General features: G+C 41.7%; 1 protein-coding gene across 3 annotated transcripts in view; it reads left to right on the top strand.

Moving 5' to 3' along the window:
• The first annotated feature begins 1566 nt into the window (after window positions 1-1566).
• The window catches only part of LOC128687091 (glutamate receptor ionotropic, delta-2-like), a 43623-nt gene continuing 19083 nt past the window's right edge, over window positions 1567-26106 (top strand). For 2 of the 3 annotated variants that reach the window (XM_070098386.1, XM_070098385.1), the window contains exons 1-5: window positions 1567-1815; window positions 7358-7503; window positions 8615-8713; window positions 10572-10738; window positions 15674-15809. In XM_070098386.1, coding sequence (XP_069954487.1) covers window positions 1635-1815; window positions 7358-7503; window positions 8615-8713; window positions 10572-10738; window positions 15674-15809 — 729 coding nt within the window. In that variant the 5' untranslated portion in view covers window positions 1567-1634. Of the gene's footprint in view, window positions 1816-7357; window positions 7504-8614; window positions 8714-10571; window positions 10739-15673; window positions 15810-24250; window positions 24770-26106 lie in introns of those variants that run through there. The other variant, XM_070098387.1, reaches the window with a different exon arrangement.

Below are 26106 nucleotides of genomic sequence, written 5' to 3'. Positions count from 1 at the left end.
TTATGTACCTCTGTAATCTTTTGACTACCGCCCACAGGATAGGTATGGGGTGCATAATAAACATATTAAACTTACTTCCAAACACTTATTGTATGCTTTTGTTACATGACCTTTTCTAGCCTGCAATGATGATTTTTTTGCTCTATATTTCATGTGTTTGTCTTCTACATTAATTTCCCCATTTTCATGCATGGTGCAATGTATTAAATTCAACTTAATTAATAACACTGATTATGTACTTAATTATGCACTTCATAAAGGTAAATATTACAACTTACCTTGGAATAAAGCCTAGCTACACTTGAGTTTAGCAATTACATGTAAGAAAATTATAATATAAACTTTAAATATACATTAATAATGTTAGCTACACTTGAGCTTAGTAATTACACTTGTAAGAAAATTATAATATAAATTTTAAATACACATTAATATAAACCTTAGCCAGACTTGGCTTATCCTTGCCAGACTTGGCTTAGCAAAATTAATATTATAATAATAATCCACTACACATTAAGTAAATTTGTGGACCTAACATCCACCTCTTTCTGTCAGTTCACATATAATTATTAAGTAATTAATTCACTAATTAATGACTACACTAATTACATCCAGTTCGATCAAGGACCAACGGGCAACTAAATTTTGGAAAATTAAATTTACCTGGTTGTTTCTCATTAGATACATACCAGTAAATGGTAACAAAGATAATTATTATTTATCAAAGTTACAGAGACAAGTAGGAATTTTTAGGACACCTAGGTCGCAAAAAATGTCCCCCTTCGATACCTGCCATAATCTATCTCTCCACAAGTTGCTCTAGACCTATATTAATTGCAAATGAAATGTACATCACCAGGGATTCTGGTAAAATTTAATATAAATTTGTGGACTGTATATTAAAATTAATAAATGTCTACATATACACATTTATGTAACAGAAGGAGAACTTATAATCATAACACTCACCAATTAGTCTGGAGATTAGTGTGTGTCATGTACAGAACCCCCCTCTAACTAAATTTATGATGATAATCCCCTCAAGGAAGGTTCCTTGATGTTGGTGAGGGGCTCTTGATTTAGGGAATTGGATCTGTGCTCCAGTTCCCCAAATTAAGACTGAATGCCTTCTACATCCCCCCCCCCAGGTGCTGTATAATCCTCCGGGTTTAGCGCTTTCCCTTTGATTATAATAATGATAATATGATGATAATACTGGCCAGAATTACAAACATAATTTAGATAGCTTATCTGGGGTTCCTGGAGCTATCCTGTCCATCTGCTTAATGCTCAAATTATGCAGGACTGCACATCCAACAATTTCAGCTCCTATTTGAGAGGTTTTAAGCCCAATATAACCCCTAGAGCGACGAAAATTATACACCTCACATTAACGTGTTTGTATCACATTAAAAAAAAATGGCCTCTCCCCGTCAGCGCAGGTGCAGAGCTTCCCTGTCGATTCTCTTATTTAAAATGCACTCAACAGAACAATAGTAACGTATTAATCAGGTTTATTTACACAGCATAAATTTTGGGAAATTATTTTCCACAGTATTGATTTTTTTTTAATTATTCTTTATCGACAGGTTTGGGTGTGCATCGCGGCGTCTACGGTCATCATTGGACCCATCATGAGCATGTTGGGTCATGGCTTGACCTTCTACGTCAGCAGACCTCCCCGTTCCAAGACCCATGATTATATCTTTCACTTATTCCGTGTCCTTGTGGTTCAGAGTAACCTCCTCCGACCCTCTTACTGGCCTCATAGACTCGTCTTCTTCTTCTGGTACCTCTTCTGTTTTTACATATATGGTGGGTACCTCTTTTGCTGAACATCAAAATGGTATACAATACCGACAGGTATTTGATGGGTACCTTTCTCCTACCTATATGCTGGGTGATAGAGGTTAGGACCTTGGGTAGCTTTAAGAAGAGACTGGACAAATATATGAGTGGGAGGGGCTGGGTTTGATTGGTGTCAAGGGGTACGGGAGTTATTTCTTGAGTAGCTTTAGGTAGATGTCGTTTTGATAAGGACCTGCCTCGTATGGGCCAGTAGGCCTTCTGCAGTGTTCCTACATTCTTATGTTCTTATGTTATTTGATGGGTACCTTTCTCCTACCTATATGGTGGGTACCTCTTCTACATATATGATAGGTACCTAACTGCTTCTACATCTGTGGTAGGTTGAAGATTGAGACACTTATGCAGCATATGGGAATCTTTATTCAGGAAACGTTTCGCCACACAGTGGCTTCATCAGTCCAATACAAAGAGGAAGGCGTAAGGAGAGGAGGAGTATGAGGTAATCAGTCCCTCAGCCTGGAGTCGATGTGTTCAGTCCATCCTCTTTGTATTGGACTGATGAAGCCACTGTGTGGCGAAACGTTTCCTGAATAAAGATTCCCATATGCTGCATAAGTGTCTCAATCTTCAACTTGTCGGTTTTTCAAACCATTCATCACATCTGTGGTAGGTGTTTCAAGGTCCTGCTGTCTCTGTAAGCAGGAAGCTTCACACGAAGGAAAATTAAACACGGACAATATAGTTAAATAACAAACAAAGGCACAATACCGTGACTGGAACAATACACAACTAACCCGCACATGTGCAGGTTATTTGTGTAACAATATAGTTAGTTTAATATTTGTATTATATACCTCACTCGCCAATTCATCCACTCACTTATTCATTTATTCACTCAGTATTATATTCATTGGGAAGTACTAAGCCCTTAAGGTTCATACAGCACTTGGAGAATGTGAATTAATCGGGTTTGATTCGAGAAAAAGGATAATAGCTCATTCTTGCGGTCATGATTAAGGGGCCCCTTGTGTGGCCCTGGGCAGTGTGTGTACTCACCTATTTGTACTCACCTATTTGTGGTTGCAAGGGTTGAGTCCTAGCTCCTGGCCCCGCCTCTTCACCGGTTGCTACTAGGCCCTCTCTCTCCCCGCTCCATGAGCTTTATCAAACCTCGTCTTAAAACTGTGTATGGTTCCTGCCTCCACTACGTCATTTTCTAGGCTATTCCACTGCCTTACAACTCTGTGACTGAAGAAATACTTCCTACTATCTCTCTGACTCATTTGTGTCTTCAACTTCCAATTGTGGCCTCTTGTTTCTGTGTCCCCTCCCTGGAACATCCTGTCCTTGTCCACCTTGTCTATTCCACGCAGTATTTTATATGTCGTTATCATGTCTCCCCTGACCCTCCTGTCCTCCAGTGTCGTCAGGCCGATTTCCCTTAATCTTTCTTCATAGGACATTCCCCTTAGCTCTGGAACTAACCTTGTTGCAAACCTTTGTACTTTCTCTAGTTTCTTGACGTGCTTTATCAAGTGCGGGTTCCAAACAGGTGCTGCATACTCCAGTATGGGCCTGACATACACGGTGTACAGTGTCTTGAATAATTCCTTACTAAGGTATCGGAATGCTGTTCTCAGGTTCGCCAGGCGCCCATATGCTGCAGCAGTTATCTGATTGATGTGTGCTTCCGGAGACATGCTCGGTGTTATACTCACCCCAAGATCTTTCTCCTTGAGTGAGGTTTGCAGTCTTTGGCCACCTAGCCTATACTCTGTCTGTGGTCTTCTGTGCCCTTCCCCTATCTTCATGACTTTGCATTTGGCAGGATTAAATTCGAGAAGCCATTTGCTGGACCAGGTGTCCAGTCTGTCCAGGTCTCTTTGAAGTCCTGCCTGGTCCTCATCAGATTTAATTCTCCTCATTAACTTCACATCATCTGCAAACAGGGACACTTCTGAGTCTAACCCTTCCGTCATGTCGTTCACATATACCAAAAATAGCACTGGTCCTAGGACCGACCCCTGTGGGACCCCGCTCGTCACAGGTGCCCACTGTGATACATCATTACGTACCATGACTCGTTGTTGCCTCCCTGTCAGGTATTCTCTGATCCATTGCAGTGCCCTTCCTGTTATATGTGCCTGATGCTCTAGCTTCTGCACTAATCTCTTGTGAGGAACTGTGTCAAAGGCCTTCTTGCAGTCCAAGAAGATGCAATCAACCCACCCCTCTCTCTCTTGTCTTACTTCTGTTATTTTATCATAAAACTCCAGAAGGTTTGTGACACAGGATTTGCCTTCCGTGAATCCGTGCTGGTTGGCATTTATACTCCTGTTCCGTTCCAGGTGCTCCACCACTCTCCTCCTGATAATCTTCTCCATAATTTTGCATACTATACACGTCAATGACACAGGTCTATAGTTTAGTGCCTCTTTTCTGTCTCCTTTTTTGAAAATGGGAACTACATTTGCCGTCTTCCATACCTCAGGTAGTTGCCCAGTTTCCAGGGATGTGTTGAAGATTGTGGTAAGTGGTACGCACAACATATCTGCTCCCTCTCTAAGGACCCACGGAGAGATGTTGTCCGGTCCCATTGCCTTTGAGGTATCGATGTCCCTTAGCAGTTTCTTCACCTCCTCCTCATCTGTATGTATGTCGTCCAACACTTGTTGGTGCATTCCTTGTTGGTGTCCCCATCTGGTCTGTCCCCCCAGAGTCCTTCCTGTCTCTACTGTAAATACTTCCTTAAATCTCGTGTTGAGCTCCTCACATACCTCTTGATCGTTTCTTGTGAGTTCTCCACCTTCTTTCCTCAGCCTTATCACCTGGTCCTTGACTGTTGTCTTCCTCCTAATGTGGCTATACAGCAGTTTCGGGTCAGATTTGACTTTCGATGCTATGTCGTTTTCATACTGTCGCTGGGCCTCCCTCCTTATCTGCGCATACTCGTTTCTGGCTCTTCTACTAATCTCCTTGTTTTCCTGGGTCCTATGCCTCCTGTACCTTTTCCATTCTCTGTTGCACTTAGTTTTTGCCTCCCTACACCTTCGGGTAAACCAAGGACTCGTTTTGGTCTTCCTATTATTTCTGTTTCCCTTGGGAACAAAACTTTCCTCTGCCTCCTTGCACTTTGTTGCCACATATTCCATCATCTCGTTTACTGATTTTCCTACCATTTCTCTGTCCCACTGAACCTCCTGCAGGAAGTTTCTCATACCTGTGTAGTCCCCCCTTTTATAGTTTGGCCTGTCCCCTTCAGTTCCTGTTACCTTCTCCACTTGTAACTCTACTATATAGTCAAAACTCAGAACCACATGATCGCTAGCTCCAAGGGGATACAACCTCCATCGGGTTTAGAGTTTGCGTTTATTATTTAGGATTATTGAGGACTATACCTGGAGAGGGTTTTTGGGGGTCAGTGCCTCAGCAGCCCAGTCTGTGACCAGGCCTCGTGGCATATTGGTCTTGTGAATTATTATGTGGGCAAATTATCTGCAGGAGGTTTACAGGGTATTACCTGAATTATTACCTGCAAGCTATTTGGGTGAGGTAAGTGAAACTTGGTCACAGTATTTTGCTGAACTGTCACTCCCTTGATGCCCACTCCCTACCACTCTCACAAAAAGCTAGACATGACATTAAATTAATAATTACAATACTAAAACCAGCTACTCTGGTAAATTAAAATTGTGGTCTGTATATGATTAGGCTTGCTGGGTAGACAAAAGAAATTCATATTACCACTTACCATTTAATTACTGTAAATGGATCACACCACAACACCTGCCTAACACCTAGACCCAACACTGGCCAGTTAGAGATCTAAATTAAAGGGTTAATGGAGTACTTCCTTGTGAGTGATGGTTGTATCCCTTATCTTCCACCATCCACACATAATTCTTGAGGCTCCACAAATTTTCTGTCCCAGTTCTTCAGCAGGGGACATTAACACGGGTTTCTATTACAAATTTAGGCTGAAAATCCCCAATATGGCCATGAACATGCCGGATTATTAGTTGAATTTTCCATGACGACCAGTGTTCACAAATTACAAATGTCCTTGTTGCCAAATTGTAATTCCTTGATGCTGATGAGGGGATCTTGATCTAGGGAATTGGATCTGTGCTCCAGTTCCCTGAATTAAGCCTAAATACCTTCCACACACCCCCACAGGTGCTGTATAGTCCTACAGGTTTAGCGCTTCCCCCTTGATTATGATAATGCTGAACTGTAAGGGTTTTCCACACTCCTAATTCTTCACCAGGAATGTGTCAGTAATGTCTAAAGTACAGTTTGAGGCAGATAGTATATACCAATTGACCTTCGAGAATGCCTGACTATGTTGCACAAGTCAGACCAGTGTTCACACAGTAAATTCAATATGGCATCCCCTCCTGCATCACTCCCCAGCTGCTCTGCACTCCCCTCACTCAAGATTTCTCGAAAAGTCCAAATAGCATCACAGTTTAATATGCAATTATTATATTCATTTACATGTTCTACATTTAGGAAATTCAGAAAAAAATTTTCACAGGCCTAATCAATCAGGCTGTTACTGCTAGCCACACTTTTACACACGAACCACAGAATGGCTGGTCAGGTACTGACTTTAAGTGCCCATCCAGTACCTTCTTGAAGACAGACAGGAGCTTATTGGTAATCCCCCTTATGTATGCTGGGAGGCAGTTGAACAGTCTTGGACTCCTCACTCTTACTGTGTTGTCTCTTATTGTGCTAGTGGCACCCCTGCTTTTCATTGGGGAGATTTTCATGTGCAAATCTGGGACTAGTCCCTCTAGGATTTTGTAAGTGTATATTATCCTGTATCTCTCCCGCCTGCATTCCATGGATTACAAATCAAGGGACTTAACCATTCCCAGTAATTTAGGTGCTTTATTGTACTTATACATGCTGTGAAAGTTGTCTGCATGTTCTCCAGGTCTGCAATTTCACCTGCCTTGAAGGGCACCATTAGTGTACAGCAATATTCCAGCCTAGAGAGAACAAGCGATTTGAAGAGAATCATCATGGGCTTGGCATCTCTAGTCTTTAAGGTTCTCATTATCCATCCTATAATTTATCTAGCAGATGTGGTAGACACACTGTTGTGATCTTTGAAAGCATGATCCTCTGACATATCACTCCCAGGTCCTTCATATTAGTTTTTTGCTCTATTATGTGGCTGGAATTTATTTTATACTCCAATACCATTTTAATTTCCATATCCGAGTAATTGAAATTTCGTTGATGTCTGACTGGAGACTTGCAGTGTCTTCGATGGAGGACACTATCATGCAAACTCGATCTTATTTCCTAGGTTGAACTCTTGTTTTTCCTGAGCTGCGATTGTAACCACTGGACCAGGTCAAGTGGCACTGACTGGATCAGGTCAAGTGGCACTGACTGGATCAGGTCAAGTGGCACTGACTGGATCAGGTCAAGTGGCACTGACTGGATCAGGTCAAGTGGCTAGAGAAACTGGTTCATGTTATTTTAAATCTTGCAACATTCTTTGTGTAATAAATTATACTGGTGGTACACACAGCATTGTACTCTGGGACACTGACTGCCGTGTTGGCCATACCCGCGTATGAAAAACCCATTGATGGATTGGTGGATCTACCCAAGGCAGTAGCTCAAGGATTCACTGTTGGCACTGTCAGTGACTCCAGCCTGGAGTTCATATTCAAGGTAACAAACACACTGCTAGACACCTTACAGATCAGACCCTTGTTTCAGTTTAATAACTTATGTACCCCTCATACCCATGGTGTAGGTGGTAGTCACTACATACCCATGGTGTAGGTGGTAATCACCCCATAACTTGATTGGTAGTGCACTCAGCTTGTACACTGAGGTCCGGGGGTCGATCCCCAGTATGGGTGGAAACATTAGGACGTGTTTCCTTAATTAAGACACCTGCCATCCCTGTTCCCCATCAGTAAAATAGGTACCAGGGTGTTTAATCGACTGGTGCATCCTGGGACAAAATTGACCTAATACAGCCTCTCCTCACTTAGCAACATATATACTTGTTTACTGATGCCTTGGACTTATGATGGACTCTCTGACCAGTATGCATACCTAAATAATGTATATTAGAGCTGATTTCCTCTATTCTGTTTATTACAATATACAGTACACTACTGTATAAACATTTAAAAATATACCAGAAATGTTATAAATGGTGCAAAAGTGACATTAAAGCAATATTTAAGATGGTTGACACAAACCCACTACCATTACGTATAGTATGCTCCTCGCTTAACGACAAATTCGTTTACCTACGTGGTCTTAGGAACAGAACTCTGTCGTTAAGTGAGAAAGGGCTGTATACCTAAAATGCTCTGCATAACAAGGGCTTAGCATGCATAGTAGTATGTCATTGATGTCAGCTAGGACTGTGTACCTTGTACATGTACTTGTAGAAATATTGTTATTATTATTATATTCATGGTGGCACATAATGGGACCAGGGACTGGATCTAAAATGCTACGTATAATGAGGAGCTTCTGTAAAGTAGTAACATATATCAGTCACCCTAATTATATAATATACTGTACTCCTCTTATATAAAGTTTGTTTTGATAGCTGAGCAAGTTACTGGTAATGAACTATTTACATGTGTATATCTGGTTAGTCGTAATGAGTTACGGAAATACGAGTCAACTCACAAAATATTAGTGTAGTTTATATGCAGTTTTTTAATTATCCACATTACCTTATAGTTTAGTAAAGCGTGGTTGAATGTAAACAAGTTTAAAGTGGTTATTAGTTAAAATGATGTGTGCAAAATTGCAGGAGGCAACAGATGGTATCTACAAGCAGGTGTGGGGTCTGTTTAACCACAAGGATCGTTCCAAGAGCTTCTTCCAGACCCCAGATTTTGGGTTCCCCAAGGTACCTACCTACCTACCTTCCCTCCCTTCTCTGTGCTGTCATATCTCCTGAGTTTAATATGTTAATAATGTTTGGAATAGGATGTAGGTTATTGAAAGCAGTGAAGTGTCTTTACGAGGATAGTGAGGCTCAGGTTAGAGTATATAGGCAAGAGGGGGATTATTTCCCAGTAAAAGTAGGCCTTAGACAAGGATGTGTGATGTCACTATGGTTGTTCAGCATATTTATAGATGTAGTTGTAAGAGAAGTGAATGCTCGGATGTTGGCAAGGCTTAAAAGATAAAGAATCTAACGCAAAGTGGGAGTTGTCACAGTTGCTCTTTGCTGATGACACTGTGCTTTTGGGAAATTCTGAAGAAAAATTGCAGAGGTTGGTTGATGAGTTTGGTAGGGTATGTAAAAGAACTTTATCCATGAAAGCAAAGAGGGAAATGTATGAGAGTATAGTTATACCAACACTCTTGTATGGGTGTGAGGCATGGGTTGTGAATGTTGCAACAAGGAGAAGGGTGGAGGCAGTGGAGATGTCATGTCTGAGGGCAATGTGTGGTGTGAATATAATGCACAGAATCCATAGTTTAGAGATTAGGTGTGGGATTACTAAAACTATTATCTAGAGAGCTGAGGAGTTGTTGAGATGGTTTGGACATGTAGAGAGGAAAGAACAAAATAGAATGACTACGAGAGTGTATAAATTTGTAATGGAGGGAAGGCGAGGTAGGGGTCGGCCTAGGAGGGAAGGGGTAAAGATTTTTTGTGCCAGGGGCTTGGACTTCCAGCAAGTGTGCCTGAGCATGTTAGATAGGATCGAATGGAGACGAATGGTTTTTAGGACTAACGTGCTGTTGGAGTGTGCGCAAGGTAAAATTTATGAAGGGATTCAGGGAAACCGGCAGGCCGGACTTGATTCCTGGAGATGGGAAGTACAGTGTCGGCTCTCTGAAGGAGGGGTGTTATTGTTGCAGTTTTATAACTAGTGTAAGCGCGCCTCTGGCAAGATAGTGATGGAGTGAATGATGAAAGTTTTTCTTTTTCGGGCCACCCTGCCTTGGTGGGAGACGGCCGATGTGCTAATAAAAAAAATTGCTAAACCTCTAAGTTACGTAGATTGACCCATTATATACGTATATATATCATGCTGAATAGGTAAAATTGGTCTATTAGCAAGGACTCGTTTAAAATTAAGTCCTTTATAAAAATTTCTCTTATACGTGTGTTTAAAGATACATTTTTTTCATTTATATTAATGTAAAAATTAATAATTTTGTACCAAAAGAACATTAGAAAACTTACATAACCTTATTATAACAAGTGCAATTTAATTTAGCCTAATCTAACTAAATATATTTTAGATAAGTCTTAAGTAATTTAATAATAAACAATGAAATATATTTTTTTCATTAGGTTCAGAATGATTTTTGCAAAATTATTGCATGCAAAAATTTTGGCTTGCCTTATTCGGCAAGAAGAGCGTTGCTATTTAAACCAAAATAACAAGTTTTACCTGTTTGGCATGACACATGTATACATATGTGTGTGTGTGTTTGTGTATTCTTCTGACAGTATCCACACTAAAAATATTGATAATTGCCAATTATATATTGAGCTTAAACTATAGAAATGCCATGAAAGCCATTATAATTACTCTCAGATTACTATTTAGTAACACATGTATATCCTAGAGATCCAGGAAAAACTCAGTATATACATGCTGAAACTTTATTTAAATTCCTATTATAGGAATTAAAATATTCTTAACTGATCGTGAACAGGTGCAGCAGCCTTAGTAACCCTCGTGTAATTGATAAGCTTTGAGCTGGATCAGTTAACCAACTAATGTCAATCCTGTCTGGCACAGATCTTGGAGGGAAAGTTTGCACTTATCAACCCCGAGCTCAACTCTGAGGTGAGGGCAGCCAAGAAGGGTCGTCAGAAGTACTACATAGGTCGTCAAACCTTCTACCCTCAGGGGTATGCCATGGCCTGCTGCAAGGGCTCCCCCTTCATTCCAAAATTTAATCAGATGTGAGTAGGTTACATGTAATTATTAGATGAATGTCAGTGGACGTGTCCTCGTTTGGTAACAGCCTCAGTGTGATATAATGTAAATACGTAATAATCTTGCCCTAGTCACTCTTTAGGAGGGTTAATGTAAGGTTGCTGAGATGCTCTTGATACAATGAATCAAGCTCCCCTTCCTTGGATGTAACCATATATTTCATTTCTCGTGTGTTGTATGAGTTATTAATTTACAATCTTTATTGTGCACCCCATACCCTATGGGCAGTAGTTGAAAGATCACAGAGGTACATAATCATCTCCCACCGAGGCAGGGTGATCCAAAAAGAAAGAAAATCCCCAAAACAAAAATACTTTCATCATCATTCAACACTTTCACCTCACTCATACATAATCACTGTTTTTGCAGAGGCACCCAGATACAACAGTTTAGAAACATATATAAAGATATAATATAAAAAGTGACCTGAAATAATATGATAAACTCAATATAGAATATAATATCAGGCCCCCAATTATATATATACCGTCCTATTACATATCCCTCCAAACTGTCAATATCCCAGACCCCTCCTTTAAAGTGCAGACATTGTACTTCCCATTTCCAGGACTCAAGTCCGGCTATATAAAAATAACAGGTTTCCCTGAATCCCTTCACTAAATATTACCCTGCTCACACTCCAACAGCTCGTCAGGTCCCAAAAACCATTCATCTCCATTCACTCCTGTCTAACACGCTCATGCATGCTTCATGGAAGTCCAAGCCCCTCGCCCACAAAACCTCCTTTGCCTCCCTCCCTCCAACCTTTTCTAGGACAACCCCTACCCCGCCTTCCTTCCCCTACAGATTTATACACACTCCATGTCATTCTACTTTAATCCATTCTCTTTAAATGACCAAACCACCTCAACAACCCCTCTTCAGCCCTCTGACTAATACTTTTATTAACTCCACACCTTCTAATTTCCAAATTTCGAATTCTCTGCATAATATTTACACCACACATTGCCCTTAGACAAGACATCTCTACTGCCTTCCACCGCCTCCTCGCTCCAGCATTTACAACCCAAGCTTCACTCCCATGTAAGAGTGTTGATACCACTTTACTTTCATACATTCCTTTCTCTGCCTCCATTGATAATGTTTTTTTGTCTCCACATATACCTCAATACATCACTCACCTTTTTTCCCTCATCAATTCTATGGTTAACCTCATCCTTCATAAATCCATCCGCTGACACGTCAACTCCCAAATATCTGAAAACATTCACTGTGTCAACTCCCATTTTGTATTTGATTCCCCATAATTTAATCCCACCCCTCTCCCCAACACCCTAGCATTTACTTTTTACAACCCCATCTGTATATATATTAAACAACCATGGTGACATTACACATCCCTGTCTAAGATCTACTTTTACCTGGAAGTAATCTCCCTCTCTTCTACACACCCTAACTTGAGCCTCACTATCCTCATAAAAACTCTTTACAGCATTTAGTAACTTACTACCTATTCCATATACTTGCAACATCTGCCACATTGCTCCCCTATCCATTCTTTTCTAAATCCATAAATGCAATAAAAACTTCCCTACTGCTCACATATATCCTTCAATGTAAACACTTGATCTACACGCTTGAGGTTCCTAAACCTGTATTCCCTGGAACGCAGGAGGGAGAGATACATGATTATATACACCTGGAAAATCCTAGAGGGACTAGTACCGAACTTGCACACGAAAATCACTCACTACGAAAGCAAAAGACTTGGCAGACGATGCACCATCCCCCCAATGAAAAGCAGGGGTGTCACTAGCACGTTAAGAGACCATACAATAAGTGTCAGGGGCCCGAGACTGTTCAACTGCCTCCCAGCACACATAAGGGGGATTATCAACAGACCCCTGGCAGTCTTCAAGCTGGCACTGGACAAGCACCTAAAGTCAGTTCCGGATCAGCCGGGCTGTGGCTCGTACGTTGGTTTGCGTGCAGCCAGCAGCAACAACCTGGTTGATCAGGCTCTGATCCACCAGGAGGCCTGGTCACAGACCGGGCCGCGGGGGCGTTGACCCCCGGAACTCTCTCCAGGTAAACTCCAGGTAAACACATCCCCTACCCACTCTAAAGCCTCCTTGCTCATCTGCAATCCTACTGTCTGTCTTACCTCTAATTCTGTCAATAATAACCCTACCGTACACTTTTCCTGGTATACTCAGTAAACTTATTCCCCTATATTTTTTACAATCTCTTTTGTCCCCTTCCCTTTATATAAAGGAACAATAAATGCTCTCTACCAATCCCTAGGTACCTTCCCTCTTCCATATATTTATTAAACAAAAATACTTACCACTCCAACACTATATCTCCCCTGCTTTTAACCTTTCTGTCATGATGCTGTCAGTTCCAGCAGCTTTACCCCCTTTCATTCTACGTAATGCCTCACGCATCTCCCCCACACTCACATCCTGCTCTTCACTCCTAAAAGATGGTATACCTCCCTGGCCAGTGTATGAAATTACTGCTTCCCTTTCTTTGTCAACATTTAAAAGTTCCTCAAAATATTCCCACCATCTACCCAATACCTCCAGCTCCCCATCTACTAACTCCCCTACTCTGTTTTAACTGACAAATCCATTCATTCCCTAGGCTTTCTTAACTTGTTTATCTCTAAAAAATATTCTTGTTTTCATTTAAATTTCTTGACAGTGCCTCTCCCATTGTATCATCTGCTCTCCTTTTGCGCACTCTCACCACTCTCTTCACCTTTCTTTTACTCTCCATATACTCTGCTCTTCTTATAACATTTCTGCTTTGTAAAAACCTCTCGTAAGCTACCTTTTTCTCTTTTATCACACCCTTTACCTGGAGTTTACCTGGAGAGAGTTTCGGGGGTCAACGCCCCCGCGGCCCGGTCTGTGACCAGGCCTCCTGGTGGATCAGCGCCTGATCAACCAGGCTGTTGCTGCTGGCTGCACGCAAACCAACGTACGAGCCACAGCCCGGCTGATCAGGAACTGTCTTTAGGTGCTTGTCCAGTGCCAGCTTGAAGACTGCCAGGGGTCTGTTGGTAATCCCCCTTATGTGTGCTGGGAGGCAGTTGAACAGTCTCGGGCCCCTGACACTTATTGTATGGTCTCTTAACGTGCTAGTGACACCCCTGCTTTTCCACCAATCACTCCTCATTCCTCCTGCACCCACCCTCCTATAGCCACAAACTTCTGCCCCACATTCTAATACTGCATTTTTAAAACTATTCCAACCCTCTTCAACCTCCCCACTACTCATACTTGCACTAGCCCACCTTTCTGCCAATAGTTGCTTATATCTCACCCTAACTTCTTCCTCCCTTAGTTTATAAACTTTCACCTCTCTCTTACTTGTTTCCATTTTCCTTTCATCCCATCTACCTCTTACTCTAACTGTAGCTACAACTCAGTAATGATCCGATATATCAGTTGCCCCTCTATAAACATGTACATCCTGGAGCCTACCCATCAACCTTTTATCCACCAATACATAATCTAACAAACTACTTTCATTATGTGCTATATCATACCTTGTATACTTATTTATCCTCTTTTTCATAAAATATGTATTACTTATTACCAAACCTCTTTCTACACATAGCTCAATTAAAGGCTCCCCATTTTCATTTACCCCTGGCACCCCAAATTTACCTACTTCTCCTTCCACAATATTTTTTCCCACTTTAGCATTGAAATTCCCAACCACAAGTCCTCTCACACTTGGTTCAAAACTCCCCATGCACTTACTCAATATTTCCCAAAATCTTTCTCTCACCTCTACACTTCTTTCTTCTCCAAGTGCATAAATGCTTACTATAACCTACTTTTCACATTCAACCCTTATTTTCCTCCACATAATCCTTGAATTAATACATTTATATTCCCTCTTTTCCTGCCATAACTTATCCTTCAACATTATTGCTACTCCTTCTTTAGCTCTAACTCTTATTTGAAACCCCTGACCTAATCCCATTTATTTCTCCCCACTGAAACTCTCCCACCCCTTTCAGCTTTGTTTCACTTAAAGCCAGGACATCCAGCTTCTTCTCATTCATAACATTCACAGTCATCTCTTTCTTATCATTCGCACAACATCCACGCACATTCAGACTTCCCACTTTGACAATTTTCTTATTCTTTTTAGTAACTGTTACAGGAAAAGGGGTTACTAGCCCATTGTTCCTGGGATTTTAGTTGGCTCTTATAACACGCATGGCTTACGGAGGAAAGATTCTTATTCCACTTCCCCATGGATATAAAAGGAAAAGTAATAAGAACAAGAACTATTAAGATAAAATCAAAGAAAACTCAGATGAGTGTGTATACATAAACGTGTATATGTATGTGTAGTGTGACCTAAGTGTAAGTAGAAGTAGCAAGACGTACCTGAAATTTTGCATGTTTATGAGACAGAAGAAAGACACCAGCAATCCTACCATCATGTAAAACAATTACAGGCTTTCGTTTTACACTCACTTGGCAGGACGGTAGTACCTCCCTGAGTGGTTGCTGTATACCAACCTGCTACATTTAAAATTAAATATTAACACAGGACAGTAGGCTACGATTCAGCCTCGTTGCTGTGTCAAAGGAATATAATATACAAAGGAATACAAAGGAATATAATAATTGGGTGTACATGCCAAAAGCCCCTTTATATGCAGAGCATTTCGAGCAAATTTAAAATTAACTTAAGATTAATGAGGCAATAACAGTACATATGGTCATTAGACGAGTTACAATTACATGATCAGGTCATGCTATATGGCTTTAAATCTTGTAGATAAGACGTACAATTTTGATTATTAATCTTAGGCGGCCACAATGGAGTGATTAACATTTGAGATGAATACAGATATTGAGAGTATTAATTCTTCCATGTGATGATAATGTAACAATAATCTCTCTGGTCAGGTTGAGACGTATAACAGAAGCCGGACTGATCTCTCAGTGGAAGGTTGGGGAGATTGAGAAGATTTCTGCAGGATCTTACTCCAGTGACTCTCCCACGGACAGGAGACCCTCTGCTATCACTCTCAAGCACCTGCAGGTGAGCAGTTACCTTTTTAAGTACCTGTATACAGTTCAGACATTTTCCCGAGGCTTCACATTATTTCTCCGACATATACATTGTTACAGTCTCCACAAGGTATGTAAATGTAATTACTCTTGACAGCTTTAACATGCAGAACTTACTGAGAAAGTTCAATGAAGTGGAATGAGCATTCCCATTTACACTTGAAAAGGAGAGAATGATGGATTACCATTCCTCAAAATCCTCATCTACAAAACGTTCAACGCTTAATTTCAAAGTACATATACAGAAAGCCTACAAACAAATACATATCATAAAATACTTCAATTCCACTCAAAACACTAAGACCAAACGAGGCAACATTTATCTTTTCATGAGAGCCTGCTGAATTTGCAGCTCAAGAGTTTCTTGACTAGAAAGGATCATACACACACTAACCTTCACTTGACTATATTTTCCTTTTTTTTCCATCAAAGATTGCAAGAAACAAACCCTTCAAATTTGAACAGTTATAATCCTTCCCAACAACCAAGTTGCCTTACGAGTCTACAAATACTCGCACTGGACATTAGATTTACCATAGCTTCCAGTACATCTGTCAGAGATCTCGCCAGAACCAAACTGGGGAACCCTGGGCCAGTCAATGCAGGAGTTTACATACATAGTCTCTTGTGGAGGCTATGACACGAATGGAATGGAATGAACACATCAATGAATGCAGATGTGAGAATCTGAAGACAGCAACACCACCAAGCACTGGAGATATGATGATGCTAGTTTGTAACTACCTCCCACAGGATGGGTATAGAGTGCATAATAAACATGTTAAACTAATAGTTAGTGATTAATATACAGCTAAACCAGTGATGATTTTCTTAAAATTTGCAAGTGAGAAAGCTACATAATTTATTATATTCACTAGCTCCTTTATTTTAGCTTTAAATAACTACCTTTAAATAACTACTTTTTAGTTTTAGAATAATTACATAGTCTTATTCTTAAGTCAAGTTATAGATTCACTATAAATCTTATGATTACAAGCATTGCTCCTAATACCAACCTCCCATTTGTAACAATCCATTAGCTAGTAAGATAATTTATCATAATTATTAAGTTTAACATAATATTTTATTAAAAAATCATTCTTATGATTGCAGGCATTGATCCTGATTTAAACCTTTTATTAAATGACTTACATGAATCAAACTGCAACTCTAATTATTATACAGCAGACCAAGCAAAGACATTACTCAGAGCAAACAATGTCAGATCATTGAGCAAACATTACGATGACCTCACAACGTTACTCAATTCTCTTCATTCCAGTATGTCAATCATCACACTTACAGAAACCTGGCTAAAGCCTGATATTGCAGATGTCTATGCCATTCCTGATTACACAGCCATACACAACTGTAGAACAGACCAGCAAGGGGGTGGAACAGCTATATACTACTCAAATCAACTGGAATGTATCAATAAATCTTGCACAAAGGATGAGCATGGTGAATATATCGTAGCTAAATTTAAATCAAAAGACCTGCAAAAACCCCTCAGTTATAAACATCTACAGAGTTACACAGTCAAACATTTACCACTTTAGTGAAAAATTAGGAAACTTGATAACTGATGCACATACGAATAAAAAACCACCTGCTGCTAACAGAAGACTTCAACATAAATCCACAAGTAACCGAATTCACAAATGCTATGAGCAACTGCTGGTTGCTACCAACAATATCAAAACCTACAAGAATCTCCGAGACTAACATCTCTTTATTAGACCACATTTGACTAACATCATATCCCCTTTAAAATCAGGCATAATCACAGACAACACAGGCCACTACCCAACCTTTCTGATAACCAACCTAGATAAATTGGCCCAAGACACTACTAAAGTTACCTTCAGACTACATAATGAGACAGCTGTTAATAACTTTATAGTAGCAGCCATGAATAACATCGACTGGCATAATGAGCTTGAAACATATACAAATATGAATGAATGTATTAATAATTTTCTAAAAAAAAAAAAAAAAGCCCACTACCTCTACAACAAACATTGCCCTAAAAAAACTAAACAGATCACAGCAAAGAGAATGAATAATCCCTGGCTAACACCAAGCATCCTTAAAAACATTAACACAAAGCACAAATATGAAAAACAGTACTGAATAGGTCAAATAACTAGAGAACAGTCTAAACGTTACTCGTCCGCTCTTACCAGCCTGATAAGGTCTAAAAAATTGTATTATAACAACAGATTACATAGCATCAAAGGTGATTTGAAAAAGACCTGGAAAACCCTAGCTGAAATTTTAGGAACTAAAAAGATATCAAAAAATAAAACAATCAAATTAATGAAATCAGACGAACCCCTACTCACACCAACTGAAACAGCACTCGGTGTTTTCTTCTCCACCATAGGAAACAACCTAGCGAGCAAAATCCCAAGCCCAAGCACCCGTCCATCAGACTACCTCACGGACACCTTCTCGAATACACTATTCCTAGCTCCTACCAACCCAACAGAAGTCTTGCTCATCATAAACAACCTTAAAAACAAAGCAGGAGACATAAACAACTTGCCAACTTTTATGTACAAAAAAGCTTCTCAAGTATCGTCACCAATTATTGCAACACTAACAAATCCGTTGAATCCTCCACCTTCTGAGCAATTCTCAAAATAGTGAGGGTCACCCCAATCCACAAAGGAGGTGACCATGCTGACTTGAACAACTATAGACCAATATCTAACTTACCACTGCTCTGGAGTTTACCTGGAGAGAGTTCCGGGGGTCAACGCCCCCGCGGCCCGGTCTGTGACCAGGCCTCCTGGTGGATCAGAGCCTGATCAACCAGGCTGTTACTGCTGGCTGCACGCAAAACAACGTACGAGCCACAGACCGGCTAGTCAGGAACCGACTTTAGGTGCTTGTCCAGTGCCAGCTTGAAGACTGCCAGGGGTCTGTTAGTAATCCCCCTTATGTATGCTGGGATGCAGTTGAACAGTCTTGGGCCCCTGACACTTATTGTATGGCCTCTTAACGTGCTAGTGACACCCCTGCTTTTCATTGGGGGGATGTTGCATCGTCTGCCAAGTCTTTTGCTTTCGTAGTTTATCTGGAGAGAGTTCCGGGGGTCAACGCCCCCGCGGCCCGGTCTGTGACCAGGCCTCCTTAGGTCAGTGTCCCAGGATGCGACCCACACCAGTCGACTAACACCCAGGTACCCATTTTACTGATGGGGAACATAGACAACAGGTGGAAAGAAACACGTCCAATGTTTCTACTCTGGCTGGGAATCGAACCCAGGCCTTCACCGTGTGAAGCGAGAGCGTTAACCACCAGGCCACCAGAGCCCCCGTGAGTGATTTTCATGTGCAAGTTCGGTACTAGTCCCTCTAGTAAATACAAATAGCTAGAGCTACATTTAAGGAGGTTATTAATAGAGTATTCAAGAGGTTTCTAGTAGAATTACAGTAAATCAACCACTCAAACAATAATGAAGCTCTGTATAGTCTGCAGTCAATCAAACAAACGGGCTTCCACATGGATAAATTGTCATTTTTGTGGAAATTGGTGTCACGCCCCTTGTGCAGATATCCAAGAACTAGCTACAAGCAGTATTAAAACAGGGAAGTGTTTTTGGGTATGCCCAAATGAGATAAATCTGTGGACTAAAATCACAGGGGTATTAAAAGAGGATAACATCAAAGCTGCTTTCATAGACAACCTGGAAGCTTTCTACAACAGATGGAAACATAAAAAGTCTGGGCTGAATGGTACTGCCCTTGATACTGGCCATGTAGCCAGAAACTGTAAGGCTGGAGGTGATGTCCTGGTAGTCAGTAAATGTGGGGCTGATAGTGCTGTCCTGGGAGACAGTAATGGTGAAGCCGGAGGTGCTGTCCTGGGAGACAGTAATGGTGAAGCTGGAGGTGCTGTCCTGGGAGACAGTAATGGTGAAGCTGGAGGTGCTCTCCTGGGAGACAGTAATGGTGAAGCTGGAGGTGCTGTCCTGGGAGACAGTAATGGTGAAGCTGGAGGTGCTGTCCTGGGAGACAGTAATGGTGAAGCTGGAGGTGCTGTCCTGGGAGACAGTAATGGTGAAGCTGGAGGTGCTGTCCTGGGAGACAGTAATGGTGAAGCTGGAGGTTTCGTCCAGGTAGTCGGGAATTATACGCAGGAAGGAATACATATAAATGACCTCATAGGGGACAGGAACCGTAGTGGGGAAACAAGTGTAGTCAAAGATAAGATAAAACCAATATTGCAAACTAGAAATACCACAGGAAATAGCAAACAAGAGGACTCCACTAGCTATAGTGAGGATATATTACCAAAAACAACTGGTGGGAGCTCCATTGTTGGTGCTAGGGAGGATAGGAATAAGACAGGGAAACATGCACCAACAGGGAATACAGTCACAGAAACCCAAGGCAAACGGAAACCAAGCCTGTGCACATACTATGCACTTGGTATCTGCAGACATGGGAAATCTGGAAAAACAGACGGGACGTGTAACTATGACCACCCTAGAAAATGCCATGCCCATACGACAACAGAAAAATGCAAACTCCCTTCCTGTAAGCTTTTTCACCCTGAAATGTGTACCTCTTCAGTACAGGAAAGACTGTGCTATAACTTAAATTGCCAGGCACACCATCTAAAGGGTAAAAAAAGATACAAAACATCCAGGCCATGGGAAAACCTGGGTAGCCACAGCCACTCAAGAGGGAGAGGTTTTTTAGTGCCAGGAAGGAAAAAAAAAAACTGGCAGGAAATGGCAGAAATCGTACACCAAATCCAGTCATTCCTGGAGTGGAACCACAGTCGATGGCCTCCACTCCAAACCAACAGATACAGATACTAATGACGGAAAAAAAAATCCCCCCCCCAGTACCAACAATACCACCAGTGCGATGACATTCTTCTTTGCAAATATACAGGGTCTAAAGCCAGCAACAAACAACAAAATACCTTTCATCCGTGGACTGCTTGCAGAGGCAAAGGCAATGTTTGCGGCTTTCACTGAGACCCACATAAAGGATCACTTGGACAACGAAATGTGGATCCCAGGTTACAACCTATACAGATGTGACAGAGTGAACAGGCAAACGGGGAGGGGTTGGCCTGTACATTGCAGAGTCACTTGTTTGCACAGAACTGCTAAATGCCTCAAATGATGTAGTGGAAGTTTTAGCAGTAAAGGTCGAGAACCAAAACCTAGTCATTGTGGTAGTCTACAAGCCTCCGGATGCAACATCCCAGCAATTCCAGGAACAGCTGTTAAAAATTGACCACTGTCTGGAAAATCTTCCAGCTCCTGCACCCAACATCTTGCTCCTGGGGGATTTCAACTTAAGGTACCTAAAATGGAGGAATATAGCAAATAATATTGTTGCAGTAACAACACCAGGAGGCAGCTCTGATGAAAACTCACACTCACACGAGCTTTTAAATCTCTGCACAAAATTCAATTTAAACCAGCAAATAATAGAGCCTACTAGACTGGAAAATACACTAGACCTCATCTTCACTAACAATGATGATCTGATAAGAAATGTCACCATATCAAAAACAATATACTCAGATCACAACATAATTGAGCCCCAGACCGACATAATGAGACTAGTCACGAGGGAGCATTCACCAAATTCAACTTCAATAACAAAAACATAAAATGGGACCAAGTAAACCAAGTCCTAACCGATATAAGCTGGGAAGATATACTAAGCAACACAGACCCCAACGTATGCCTAGAACAGATTAACTTGGTGGCACTCGATGTATGCACAAGGCTTATTCCTCTAAGAAAAAGGAGGAGTAGATGTAAAATAGAAAGAGACAGGCGCTCCCTTTACAGGCGACAGAAAAGAATAACAGAGCGGCTAAACGAGGTCAATATATCTGAAATGCGCAGGGAGACACTGGTCAGAGAAATAGCAAGCATCGAACTCAAGCTAAAGGAAAATTATAGGAGTCAGGAATCGCGGGAAGAACTAAAAGCCATAAATGAAATTGAAAGAAACCCAAAGTATTTCTTCTCCTATGCCAAATCAAAGTCGAGAACAACATCCAGTATTGGGCCCCTACTTAAACAAGATGGGTCCTACACAGATGACAGCAAGGAAATGAGTGAGCTACTCAAGTCCCAATATGACTCAGTTTTTAGCAAGCCGCTAACCAGGCTGAGAGTCGAAGATCAAAATTAATTTTTTATGAGAGAGCCACAAAATTTGGTTAACACAAGCCTATCCGATGTTATCCTGACGCCAAATGACTTCGAACAAGCTATAAATGACATGCCTATGCACTCTGCCCCAGGGCCAGACTCATGGAACTCCGTGTTCATCAACTGCAAGAAGCCCCTATCACGAGCCTTTTCCATCCTATGGAGAGGGAGCATGGACACGGGGGTCGTCCCACAGTTACTAAAAACAACAGAAATAGCCCCAATCCACAAAGGGGGCAGTAAAGCAGCAGCAAAGAACTAGAGACCGATAGCACTAACATCGCATATCATAAAAATCTTTGAAAGGGTCCTAAGAAGCAAGATCACCACCCATCTAGAAACCCATCAGTTACACAACCCAGGGCAACATGGGTTTAGAACAGGTCGCTCCTGTCTGTCTCAACTATTGGATCACTACGACAAGGTCCTAAATGCACTAGAAGATAAAAAGAATGCAGATGTAATATATACAGACTTCGCAAAAGCCTTCGACAAGTGTGACCATGGCATAATAGCGCACAAAATGCGTGCTAAAGGAATAACAGGAAAAGTCTGTCGATGGATCTATAATTTCCTCACTAACAGAACACAGAGAGTAGTCGTCAACAGAGTAAAGTCCGAGGCAGCTACGGTGAAAAGCTCTGTTCCACAAGGCACAGTACTCGCTCCCATCTTGTTTCTCATCCTCATATCCGACATAGACAAGGATGTCAGCCACAGCACCGTGTCTTCCTTTGCAGATGTCACCCGAATCTGCATGACAGTGTCTTCCATTGCAGACACTGCAAGGCTCCAGGCAGACATCAACCGAATCTTTCAGTGGGCTGCAGAAAACAATATGAAGTTCAACGATGAGAAATTTCAATTACTCAGATATGGTAAACACGAGGAAATTAAATCTTCATCAGAGTACAAAACAAATTCTGGCCACAAAATAGAGCGAAACACCAACGTCAAAGACCTGGGAGTGATCATGTCGGAGGATCTCACCTTCAAGGACCTTAACATTGTATCAATCGCATCTGCTAGAAAAATGACAGGATGGATAATGAGAACCTTCAAAACTAGGGAGGCCAAGCCCATGATGACACTCTTCAGGTCACTTGTTCTATCTAGGCTGGAATATTGCTGCACACTAACAGCACCTTTCAAGGCAGGTGAAATTGCTGACCTAGAAAATGTACAGAGAACCTTCACGGCGTGCATCACGGAGATAAAACACCTCAATTACTGGGAGCGCTTGAGGTTCCTGAACCTGTGCTCCCAGGAATGCAGGCGGGAGAGATACATGATTATATTTACCTGGAAAATCCTAGGGGGACTAGTGCCGAACTTGCACACGAAAATCACTCACAACGAAAGCAAAAGACTTGGCAGACGATGCAACATCCCCCCAATGAAAAGCAGGGGTGTCACTAGCACGTTAAGAGACCATTCAATAAGTGTCAGGGGCCCGAGACTGTTCAACTGCCTCCCAGCATACATAAGGGGGATAACCAACAGACCCCTGGCAGACTTCAAGCTGGCACTGGACAAGCACCTAAAGTCGGTTCCTGACCAGCCGGTCTGTGGCTCGTACGTTGGTTTGCGTGCAGCCAGCAGCAACAGCCTGGTTGATCAGGCTCTGATCCACCAGGAGGACTGGTCACAGACCGGGCCGCGGGAGCGTTGACCCCCGGAACTCTCTCCAGGTAAACTCTCCAGGTAAACTCTCCAGGTAAACTCTAGGATTTTTCAGGTGTATATAATCATGTATCTCTCCCGCCTGCGTTCCAGGGAATACAGGTTTAGGAACCTCAAGCGCTCCCAGTAATTGAGGTGTTTTATCTCCGTTATGCGCGCCGTGAAGGTTCTCTGTACATTTTCTAGGTCAGCAATTTCACCTGCCTTGAAAGGTGCTGTTAGTGTGCAGCAATATTCCAGCCTAGATAGAACAAGTGACCTGAAGTGTGTCATCATGGGCTTGGCCTCCCTAGTTTTGAAGGTTCTCATTATCCATCCTGTCATTTTTCTAGCAGATGCGATCGATACAATGTTATGGTCCTTGAAGGTGAGATCCTCCGACATGATCACTCCCAGGTCTTTGACGTTGGTATTTCGCTCTATTTTGTGGCCAGAATTTGTTTTGTACTCTGATGAAGATTTAATTTCCTCGTGTTTACCATATCTGAGTATTTGAAATTTCTCATCGTTGAACTTCATATTGTTTTCTGCAGCCCACTGAAAGATTTGGTTGATGTCCGCCTGGAGCCTTGCGGTGTCTGCAATGGAAGACACTGTCACGCAGATTCGGGTGTCATCTGCAAAGGAAGACACGGTGCTGTGGCTGACATCCTTGTCTATGTCAGATATGAGGATGAGGAACAAGATGGGAGCGAGTACTGTGCCTTGTGGAACAGAGCTTTTCACCGTAGCTGCCTCGGACTTTACTCTGTTGACTACTACTCTCTGTGTTCTGTTAGTGAGGAAATTATAGATCCATCGACCGACTTTTCCTGTTATTCCTTTAGCACGCATTTTGTGCGCTATTACGCCATGGTCACACTTGTCGAAGGCTTTTGCAAAGTCTGTATATATTACATCTGCATTCTTTTTGTCTTCTAGTGCATTTAGGACCTTGTCGTAGTGATCCAATAGTTGAGACAGACAGGAGCGACCTGTTCTAAACCCATGTTGCCCTGGGTTGTGTAACTGATGGGTATCTAGATGGGTGGTGATCTTGCTTCTTAGGACAATGTCAAAGATTTTTATGATATGGGATGTTAGTGCTATCGGTCTGTAGTTCTTTGCTGTTGCTTTACTGGCCCCTTTGTGGAGTGGGGCTATGTCTGTTGTTTTTAGTAACTGTGGGACGACCCCCGTGTCCATGCTCCCTCTCCATAGGATGGAAAAGGCTCGTGATAGGGGCTTCCTGCAGTTCTTGATGAACATGGAGTTCCATGAGTCTGGCCCTGGGGCAGAGTGCATGGGCATGTCATTTATCGCCTGTTCGAAGTCATTTGGCGTCAGGATAACATCGGATAGGCTTGTGTTAACCAAATTTTGTGGCTCTTTCATAAAAAATTAATTTTGATCTTCGACTCTCAGTCTGGTTAGTGGCTTGCTAAAAACTGAGTCATATTGGGACTTGAGTAGCTCACTCATTTCCTTGCTGTCATCTGTGTAGGACCCATCTTGTTTAAGTAGGGGCCCAATACTGGACGTTGTTCTCGACTTTGATTTGGCATAGGAGAAGAAATACTTTGGGTTTCTTTCGATTTCATTTATGGCTTTTAGTTCTTCCCGCAATTCCTGACTCCTATAAGATTCCTTTAGCTTAAGTTCGATGCTTGCTATTTCTCTGACCAGTGTCTCCCTACGCATTTCAGATATATTGACCTCTTTTAGCCGCTCTGTTATTCTTTTCCGTCGCCTGTAAAGGGAGCGCCTGTCTCTTTCTATTTTACATCTACTCCTCCTTTTTCTTAGAGGAATAAGCCTTGTGCATACATCGAGTGCCACCAAGTTAATCTGTTCTAGGCATAAGTTGGGGTCTGTGTTGCTTAGTATATCTTCCCAGCTTATATCGGTTATGACTTGGTTTACTTGGTCCCACTTTATGTTTTTGTTATTGAAGTTTAATTTGGTGAATGCTCCCTCGTGACTAATCTCATTATGTTGGTCTGGGGCTCCATGCATACATGTCTGAACCTCAATTATGTTGCGATCCGAGTATATTGTTTTTGATATGGTGACAGTTCTTATCAGTTCATCATTGTTAGTGAAGATGAGGTCTAGTGTATTCTCCAGTCTAGCAGGCTCTATTATTTGCTGGTTTAAATTGAATTTTGTGCAGAGATTTAAAAGCTCGTGTGAGTGTGAGCTTTCATCAGAGCTGCCTCCTGGTGTTATTACTGCAGTAATGTTATTTGCTATATTCCTTCATTTTAGGTGTCTTAAGTTGAAATCCCCAGGAGCAAGATGTTGGGTGCAGGAGCTGGAAGATTTTCCAGACAGTGGTCAATTTTTAACAGCTGTTCCTGGAATTGCTGGGATGTTGCATCCGGAGGCTTGTAGACTACCACAATGACTA

Source organism: Cherax quadricarinatus, chromosome 62 (genome assembly GCF_038502225.1).
Source record: "Cherax quadricarinatus isolate ZL_2023a chromosome 62, ASM3850222v1, whole genome shotgun sequence".
Lineage (NCBI taxonomy): Eukaryota > Metazoa > Arthropoda > Malacostraca > Decapoda > Parastacidae > Cherax > Cherax quadricarinatus.
The sequence above is the reverse complement of the archived record's forward strand: the minus strand, read 5'-3'. Positions and strand labels throughout refer to the sequence as shown.